The 9,933-nt window shown below is 51.5% G+C and overlaps 1 protein-coding gene across 1 annotated transcript in view; it reads right to left on the bottom strand.

Moving 5' to 3' along the window:
* Positions 1–57: 57 nt before the first annotated feature.
* DNAJC11 (DnaJ heat shock protein family (Hsp40) member C11) overlaps positions 58–9,933 on the bottom strand; it is a 69,346-nt gene continuing 59,470 nt past the window's right edge. The window contains exons 10-16 of the mRNA XM_052653774.1: positions 9,744–9,860; positions 4,490–4,645; positions 3,338–3,407; positions 2,788–2,845; positions 2,516–2,658; positions 1,724–1,853; positions 58–1,334 (exon numbers count right to left, since the gene is read on the bottom strand). Coding sequence (XP_052509734.1) covers positions 1,309–1,334; positions 1,724–1,853; positions 2,516–2,658; positions 2,788–2,845; positions 3,338–3,407; positions 4,490–4,645; positions 9,744–9,860 — 700 coding nt within the window. The 3' untranslated portion in view covers positions 58–1,308. The remainder of the gene's footprint in view (positions 1,335–1,723; positions 1,854–2,515; positions 2,659–2,787; positions 2,846–3,337; positions 3,408–4,489; positions 4,646–9,743; positions 9,861–9,933) is intronic.

Here is a 9,933-nt window from a genome sequence, read left to right as displayed (position 1 = left end):
GGCAAGTCCCTCTGCCTGCTGGCTCCTAAAATGAACACACAGACGCATACAGACACTGCCCCCGGCTTTCAGGAAAGGTTTATTGTGGTAAGAGCGTGTCCCCTGTTCAGTCCCTGTTCAACAACAGGAGGGACGGCCTGCCAGGAGGGGCACAGGCTGTGGCCAAGGTCAGACTCCACTAAGTTGACACTTATTGCACGATTTACATTCAGAGCAGCAGCTCCTGCAGGGAACTTTTAAGTGGAGATAAATATTACAGAATTGGACGACCTGAACTACCTTTAAACACTGGAGGAAGGGGGTTGTGGGTGACTTCTCCGGTACCGATGTCAGAAGCAAGGCCTGATTGAACAGGAGCTGCATGGAGGCTGCCTGAACCCCCACCAGCCAGGCGCCTGCTCCTCTGGTGACTGTTCACCAGCCAGGCTGGGCAGGAGGGGCCTGGTCCTGAAGTATTCTGCATCCGCAAAAGAGGCGTGTGAAGGCTTCCTGGGAGCAGACGCCCAAATGGGTACAGGCAGCCCAGAGGAGACGGACTGACCTGGTGTGGGAGCAGCAGTGCCACCTGCTGGCAGCGAGCAGGGAGGGGCCCGCAGGAACCCACTCTGACCTCTCCGGGCCGCCTGGACTGAGCTGTGTGGGGGAGGGCAGAGGCAACGCGCTTCTCATGAGGACACAGGTGGCTAATGGGACCGGAGTGACATCCTCTGTCCCAAGCCAGGTGCCAGTGGAATGACTTGAGAAGTTCTGGGAGGGGATGAAGGAGACTTAATTCCCAAAGCCACTCGTTCTCAGGTAAAAAGCAGATTTATAAACCCACACCATCCTGTCCAGATTCACGCAGTCACATTTCAGCAGGAAGGTGACTCAACAGGCGCTCACTTGATCCAGAGACTCTGCTCCTGGGAATGGCTTCCCTCCTTCCGTTTTGTTTTCTGTGTTCAGTGTGGATTTTAGGAAAGGTAGCTCACGGTCACAGGCATGAGGGCGAGGTGTTCATAAATACCTCATGGCAGACAGAGAGCTATGGGTGGCTCAGCGGGCTGAGGGACCCTGAGGCCCCGGGGGCCAGGCCTTCCCTGCGGGGACATGATCCTTGGGAACAGACTCAGGCCCAGCTGCGGTTCCGGTCCTGGTGGGGTTGCCTCGGGGCATCTGTGTGTCCCTTCACATAATTGAGCCGGTACCACTTTCTATGCAAATACAAAATAAACATCTGATTGTGGGTTTTTTTCCCTGCTTCCAAAATCTGTTGACTCCTGGGGAAATTCTTTTGCAGCCCCTTTTGAATCTGGGTTCTCAAGTAGTTTATCCATCAGTATCAATTCTGTGAGCTGTAAAAGAAAAGACAAAATCAGTGCTTCTAAAGGCAACTGTTTCCACGCACTTAGCGGGGATCAACCAGGGCCTGGCCAGAGGCTGGGCCTGCAGCTGGGCACAGGATAAGCTGCCAAAAATCATTGTGTTCTTGAACACAGAGGAGCCGCTGGGTCTGCCTCATACCTAGTCACCCCGGCTGTAGTTTCCAAGAGCTCACTAATTCCACCTGGTAAAGGGCTGACGCCTCCCTCAGGGTGTCATTTCCCAGGTCTGTGTAGGTCACGATGCCCAAGCCTATGGCTCCCCGGCCAAGGATGGAAGGAAGGCAGTTGTCGCCCCCCCACTGAGGTCCCCAGGCCCGTCTGTAGGCAAGGATAAGTGACAGCCAGGGGTAGCTACTCACACTGCTTTGGTATCCTGAGTGCCTCGCTGTCGAGCGCCATCACCTGATGTAGGACCCCGCGGAACTGGTAAAGCACTTTAAGGTTCTTCTCTTCACCCACACACGGGTCATAGAAGCCGGGCAGCCCAGCCTGCAACAGACAGATTCTCACTGGAGATGGATGTTTGAAGCCCAGTGGCGCTGTCATCTGTATCTGCCCGGAGGGGCAGCGTGGACACTGGCCACGAAGGACACAAACCTGGGAGCCTGAGTACAGCAAAGAGGATTTTAACAAGCTGCCTACTTAGTCCTAGACTTGCCCCACTGCCACACTAAAACACTCTCCATCTTCAAGGAAGCCCTGCCGAGGACGCAAGACCAGGAACCCATTCAGGGACCAGGACGCTCTGCCTGAGCTCCTCTGTGCTTTAATTCTCCTCTGGCACACACCTTGGCCCCCCCGAGCCTCCGGTGTACTACAGGCAGACCCCTCCTTCTGGAACCAGGCAAGGCACAGGGTGTGAGCTCCCAAAGGCGGGAGGTATATTTTGTTTGCTGCTGTAACTGGCACAGAGTAGGGGCTCAAAAAACAGGTGGCAATAAATGGAAGGACAGATGGACAAACGAATGGATGGACAGACGAGTGGCTGGCTGGCTGGCTGAAGTCAACCGCTCCAGTGTGGCTGTAACCTGGGTCCTGGGCCGCACCCCGCACAGGGAATGCGGCAGCATGTTGGGTTCCGCTGCAGTGACATGGCCCCTTGGAGGGTCCCTCTTCCCCAGATGCCCCTCCCATCTACCCCGAGCACCCACCTTAGAGGCCTCGGTGAGGATGAGCTTGGAGTCCTTCACCAGACACTGCAGGGGCACGGTCACGTCGATCACCTTCACCTTCTCACTCTTCTTGCTCTTGTCATTGACAAATTTCCCGTACCAGGCGTTGACGATGATGAGCCCTGAGGACAGGCCTGGTCAGGGCAGGGCAGCCTTGGCAGACAACCCCCGTGCAGCCTGGCTGCAGGAGCCATGTTTCCTGCGGGAACCCAGCACCCACCCCGTCCTTTAAAGAGGCCAGGCCTACTCACCCATTCTGGACTCTTCGGCCTCGATTATTCTTCGGACAGATTCCTGCATCAACCGAACCTGCAGGGGACAAGGACACTACTATCAAGGCCTCCCTAGGCTCCATCAGAGTCAGGGCCACGTGCCTGGTGCCTGTCGGTCCTGCTTGTCCATTTCTCGGGACATCGCTGCTATTGCAGTCTTGGAAAAACAATTCAATCACAGGAAGAAAGAGGACAACACCCACCACTTTTTAAAAAACCTGGTTATGTCTTTGCAAGGTAATGGTCAACTCTTCAGGGCACAGACAGACGCTCCCAGCGCTGCATCCCACAGGCAATAACGTAAAGACTAGATGACCAGGGAGGCTGTTGGGGAAGAAAAGCCCAAGACCCAAGCCCCCCAAGACCACTCTGCAGGGTGTGAAGCATGCCCCCCACAGCCCCGGTTTAAGAAATGTGGACGAGAAAGGATGGGACATGGGTGCGGCCTGTGCTCTGCACGATGGGCAGGTCCACGCTCAGACCCTCACAGGGCAGAGGCCTGGAAGGGAGCCGGTGACACAGCACTTACGGCAGCTTCTGCCTCTTGTTTCTTCTGCAGGATGTCGGTGGCTGTGCTTTCCCTTTGCTTCTCCAGTTCCCTGAGGCGAGGAAAACAACAAGCCATGTGTGAGGAACGTGGGGTTACCAGCACGGGAGGCCACGGTGCCCCAGGCTGGACCTGCACCCTGCAAACAGCCTGTAAATCTTACTGTTACCAGTTCTAGAACTTTAAATACTATTTCCAAGACAAGTTCAAGCAAGTCTGTTTGCCCCAGGCCTGCGCAGCTGTCCTGTGGTCCCCAGATGGCTCTCCCCGACCTCAGTGGGAGGAGGACTCCTCGCAGCAGTAATCTCAGGAAAGGGGGAGAGGGTGAGAATCTCAGGAGATGCCCCCAACCAGGCATTACCACAGGACACCCTTGGCAGGGACAAGGCACACTTCCTTGTGATAAAATACACGTATTTTCCTCCCAGCAAAGCACGGGGACCTGGGCAGCACACACGTGTCCTGGCAGCCTTGGCCCAGCACATCCTCTGCTCCAAGCCTTCAGTCTGCTGGGGAATTAGGACCCCGAATTTAAATGAATCAGAGGCTGGAGGCGCCCCAAGAGCCTTCCTTGGGCTCCTCTCTCCCCAACTAAGTTCAGTGATCTATTAAATGAGATCATTGTAAAGTAATGAAGTTAAACCTCCTCTTAGGTTTAATGCTGTGCTAATGGATCATCTCTAAGAAACTGCAAAATAAATTACATCTAGATGACTTCCAAGACTGTAGTTAACATGGGCCTTGTTTGTAGGAACTCAGAGCCTGATCTTTTTGAATTCAATGCCAGGCAAAGAAATGGTTAGAATGAGAAAAAGGAAGACTTCTCATTTCTGTGGTCATGGCTTACAGTCCCAACAGTTTGGTAAACTAACTCTAATTCTTTCTGAAAGTAGGAAATGTGGGTAGACGGGAGCTAACCCAAGTGTCGCCAACAGTAGTAGTACTACTACTGATATCAACTATAATGCTCACTGAGGACCTGATGTGACTGACTCCGCAGTGAGCACTGTCCACCTATAGCTTAGGTGGTTTCCCTCACAGCCCTGTGGGGTGGCTGCTACCCTCTCCACGTCACAGATGGGGAGCTGGGCACAGGGCGGTTCGGCCCCGTACCCGCCAGTGCTGAGAACTCACTTCTCCTTCTGAGCCCTGAGGTAGGGTCTGATGACCAGGCGGTGCAGCGCGAAGTACACCACGAGCGGCCCCACGGTGGCATAGAACACGGCACTGGGCAGCAGCTGGTCTGTCAGGTGGACGGGGAAGAAGTAGGTCTGACTGGCCCTATTTAACCTGGGAATAGAGCAAAGCCGAGTGCCCACGTGAGTCAGGTTCCCAGGGAAGGCGGTGGGGTGCGGCGCTGGTGTCCCAGCCCCAGGAAAGAACCTCTTGACACACAGGACCTGGGGAGGCGGAACCCAGTCTGCACGCCTCACGGTCGTCCCCCGAGTGGGCCTCTAGGTCTGGCAGAAGAAAGGGCTCGATACCCGCCGACCGCAAGCAGCAGACTCTCACCCAAGCAGAGCAAACATGGCCCGGGGAGGCAGGGGTGGCCACTCCTCCAGACATCCTGTCAGCTCTCAGTGACGGCTGAGTGGCTCCCACTGGCCCAGTCACCCCACAGACATCAACTGTGAACTCCTGACCAATGTGACCCACACCCTCGGGGACCAGACAGCAACCGAGGGCAGAAGCACCAACTGGCACTGGTGAGCTGCTGGACTTTTTAAAAAAAACAGCCTTTAGCCTGAAGGCAATTCTCAGTCTATACCACAATGGATGATCACAACTGCAAAGAAATCTGTAGTCCTACTGAAGAATTAGAGTTCAGAGTCTGGGGCAACTATTGCGTCTGGGAAGAGGGGGGCCCCCCAAAGGGAAGCCCCAAGTTCTCAGTGTGCCAGAGATCCCCAAAGGATGCCTGGTGCTGTGTTTTGACTGTTGCTACATGGGTAAGCCCAAGTTTGCAGCCAGACTTCACCCAAATTTTAAAAGGAAGCTTTCTAAAAGGAAACAAAAATTAACACTTAATACAATACCAACTATGCTACATACCCAGATACAATGAGAAAAAGATAATGAAGAGCGATCTCAGATGCTGGAGCCAGCAGATAAGGATTTTAAAGCAACTATTTAAACTCTGCTCAAAGACATAACATATTCATTGATGGTTTAACATCAGATTGGAGATGAGAGAAGAGTAAGAGAATTTAGTAGAAATGATCCAATGTGAAGAACAAAGAGCAAAAGGATTGAAGACAAATGGGCAGAGCCTCAGAAACCAGAGGTTTAGCACAGAAGTAATTAGGGCCCCAGAGAGGAGAGGATGATTAAAACTGCAAAGAAATATGCACTCCTACTGGACCGAAGAATCAGAGCTCAGAGTCTGGGGCAACACTGCAGCTGGGAAGAAGTATATTAAATATTTAACATTTAACGAATTAATGGCCTAAAAGTTGCAAATTTAATAATTCTACATAAATAAATACATCAATTTATAGAAGCAAGAAGTTTAGCAAACCCCAAGCAGCAGACATAGAACAAAATCACGTGTAGTTACACTCAGGTGCTGAGAAACAAGAGTAAAAAAAGTTGAGTAACCGGGGGGAAAATAAACAAAAGAGACATCAGAGTATAAAGGTTCAAAAGACCAATGACTTGTCAGGAACAGAGGAGCCAGAAGAGAGCAGAACACTGAGAGAGCACCGCGATAAAACTCCATCAACCCTGAACCCTGTACCCAGCGACAAGACCCTTCAGGAGCGAAAGCAGCTCCAGAAATGATGAAGAATGCTCAACACTAAAAGCAGAACTCCAACAACCCAATAATGAAACAGACAAAAGATACGGATAGAGACTGCACTTAAAAAAAAAAATAAAATGGATGTCAAATGAGCACTTGAAAAGCCAAGCAACATCTCAGACAGGAGATAAGAGAGAATCAAGAGGACCACAACGGGACACACCTACACCACCTGCTAAAACAGGTGAAATTAAAAAAAAAAAAAAAAAAATGAACTGGAAATCTCAGAGCTGCTGGTGGGAAGGGAAGATGAGACCGCTGCTTTGGAAAATGGCTTGGGACTCTCTTGTGAAGTTAAACACAGCCTCCCACACGACTCAGATCACCAGGGTATTTACCCATGAGAAATGAGAACTTGTGTTCACACAAAACTTGAATATGAATGTCTGTACTGGCTTAATTTGTAACTTCCTGAAGTTGGAAGCAAGTGAAGTATTTACACAACACATAAACCGTGGCACATCTATGCCATGCCGCACCCAACAGCAACAAGGAGGACCACACTGCTGATGCCTGCAACAGTGTGGATTATCTCAAATGCACGATGCTCCTGAAAGAAGCAGAGGCTTCACCTTGGATGACTCCAATTATGTGGCATCCTGGAAAAAGGCAAAAATATAGGGAGCGAAGGCACACCAGGGCTGCTGACGCCTGGGAGACCACACAGGGGCCCGAGGGCCTTTGAGGAACGATGGAGATGCCCTCTACACCCTACCTGTGATGGCACTTACATGTAGAAAACAAGATGAAACACAGCAGGTAAATCCTGAGCGGTCTCGTCACAAGGGAAAACAAATTTTTTTTTCTATTTCTTTAATTTTGTATCTACATGAAATGGTAGATGTTCACTAAATGTGCTGTGATACTCATTTCATGATGTATGTAAGTCAAATCATTATGCCATACACCTTAAACTTATAAAGCACTGTTTGGTCAACTTATCTCAGGAAAACTGGAAGTGAGAGTTGGACTATAAAGAAAGCTGAGTGCTGAATAATTGATGCTTTTGAACTGTGGTGTTGGAGAAGACTCTTGAGAGTCCCTTGGCCTTCAAGGAGATCCAACCAGTCCATCCTAAAGATCAGTCCTGGGTGTTCATTGGAATGACTGATGTTGAAGCTGAAACTACGCTACTTTGGCCACCCGATGTGAAGAGCTAACTCACTGGAAAAGACCCTGATGCTGGGAAAGATTGAGGGCAGGAGGAGAAGGGGACAACAGAGGATGAGATGGTTGGATGAAATCACCGACTCGATGGACATGAGTCTGAGTGGACTCCGGAAGTTGGTGATGGACAGGGAGGCCTGGCGTGCTGCGGTTCATGGGGTGGCAAACAGTCAGACACGACTGAGTGACTGAACTGAACTGAAAGCTGGAAGGGAAGAAAAAAAGGGATGAACGAGAAAATTGGAGAAGCCCTGTATTTATGAAAGAAATTGAACTCACTATCAAAAGTCTTCCTATAATGAAAACTCAGGCTTGGTTGATTTCACTGCTAAACTCTATGAAACTAGGGGAAAAAACAACCACCAAGACCATTCTCATACAAATGCTTTCATAAAACAGAAGAAGGCATAATTCCTAACTCATTTTATCAGGCTGGCATACCTTGGTCCAAAACCTGATAAATACATAATAAAAAGACAATTATAACTGGCATCCCTTAAAAACAAAGATTCAAAAATTCTTAGTAAGACATCAGCAAATCAAGCAATATATATAAAGTATCACATGTCATGATCCAGTGGAATTTGCCTCAGGAAATGTAAGGTTGGTTTAACATTCAAAGATTAGTGTGATTTGTCAAATAAATACAGTATAAGTTAGCAAAGAGCAGCTGCTATTGCTGAACTGAAGTGCCTTCCAGTTATATTTACCAATATAACTCGGACAATACAGCCTATGGACAAAGAGGCAGGCTGGCATCCTTGGGACAGGAATTCAGTTCAGACTGTGTAATGTGACCTCTGCCGGGGAGGAGCCATTTACAACAGAGGACGGTGCCTCACTGGAGGTCCCGATGTGGGAGGTGGGGGAGGAGAAGGGACTGGCATGCAGAAATCTGCCGGCTCCATGTTCTTTATTAAATCCCAAGCATCTTCACGTTTCAGGTTAGAGAAGTGCCTGATGCCAGCTGTGGCTATGGGGAGCTGCCTTGATCTCAGCTCCATAGCCGAGCTGTGGCCTTCATCTTCTCGCTCATGTGCTCACAGAGTCCCTCTTCAGTGCTGGCTGTGTCCTTGGTGGCAGAAGCACAGAGAACAGACAAAATGGACTGAGTTACGGCGCTCTGAATGAGGGCTGGCAAGGGGACGGATGGCTTGTCAGACGGAGAAGGTACAACGGAGAATAAGAAACAGGCAAAGGGGAAGTGGACAGCTCGGGGCAAGGTGAGGGCCACCAGTTTTAATAGGGTGACGAGAGATGGTTCTGGCAATCAGGTGACACGTCAGCAGAGACCTGAGGGAACTGAAGGAATCAGCCGTGCGGCTCCCTGGGAACTGGGGAGCAGCAGGCGCCAGCCAAGCCTAGAAGCAGGAGTGGGCTTGGTGCGCTCCCGAAGCAGCCTGGAGGCCAGAATGAATAGGGTCGGGTGGGGGGCAGAGAGGAGAGTGAGGGGCTCGATCCTGTGGGCTCTGACGGGGCCAATTTGCCCTGAATTGAGGGAGTCCCTGAGGGCCTTATGCAGAAAGCTGTGAGACACTGGCTTAGATTTATAAAAGTCTATGGAGAGCAGCGTCCCGAGGGAGGAGACTGGTCAGGAGGACATGAGCAGTAATTCAGACCGGAGATGGTGGCCGCAGACATTGTGAGAAGCGGTCAGACTGAGGATATGCTTTCTGAGGAGAGAGGATGTTAAGCTGGGAGACCGGGAGACTCGCTGGGAGACTCACTCCCGGCTTTCTGGCCAGAACTGGTGGAAAAACAGAGCTTGAGGTGCCGAGAGGGGGCGGACTCCAGGCCCAGCAGGCTGTGAAGGACGCACATGACCGAGGGTGGGGGAGCCTGGGAGTGGAGGTGCGACATTCGTGACGCTGTGAGGTCCCCCAGGAGAGCTGTGGGGAAGGATGAGGGATGCACGGGCTGGAGCTGGAACCCTGAGCAGTGTGTGAGCATCACAGAGCCCAACAGTGGTGAAGCCAGGAGATTGGAGCAGACCACCGTGGGGTGAGTCTCAGCAGCCAAGGGTCTGACAGCGAGGCCTCCGTTTAGAGGCAACCAGCTGGGCCACCGAAGTGGGAGGATATGGCGCAGAGAGCCCAATGCTGCTTGCCCTGCGGACCATGAGGTACATGCCACACTGTGAACTGTGCAGTGTGTGGGTGAGCGAATGTGCGAGGCCTTTCAGGCAAGGGGCGGCAAGTAGGGGCAGGTGGGCACAGGAAGTTTTCTGAAGCAGAGACTTGGCCTTACTGACCGAATGTTGGGCTTCTGGACTCGACGTTTGCTGACACACCCCAGACAGAAGTGAGCGCATCTCTAATGGAATTCTAAGCAAAGGCTCTTTCTTTCTTAATGCAGGTGAAGCTCAGATGAGTTACCAGGTGCAAGACAACTCTTGGCCAGAATGACCCGAGTCCAACCTACTTGATTTTGAGGGAAACACCCTGTGGGACTCCAACGCTGACAGCTGCCCCGAGGACACTGTGCCTGGAGATCTTCCTCTCTGCTCCGTACTCCACCACTGTCCCGAAGAAGCCGGCCCTGCAAGGAGCAGACCAGTGAGCCAGCCAGGCCCCCTGCTCCTGCTCCCCCACCAACCCCATCACCACTGGCA

This window comes from Budorcas taxicolor, chromosome 16 (assembly GCF_023091745.1).
Source record: "Budorcas taxicolor isolate Tak-1 chromosome 16, Takin1.1, whole genome shotgun sequence".
Classification (NCBI taxonomy): Eukaryota; Metazoa; Chordata; class Mammalia; order Artiodactyla; family Bovidae; genus Budorcas; species Budorcas taxicolor.
This window is presented reverse-complemented; position numbering and strand designations above follow the sequence as displayed.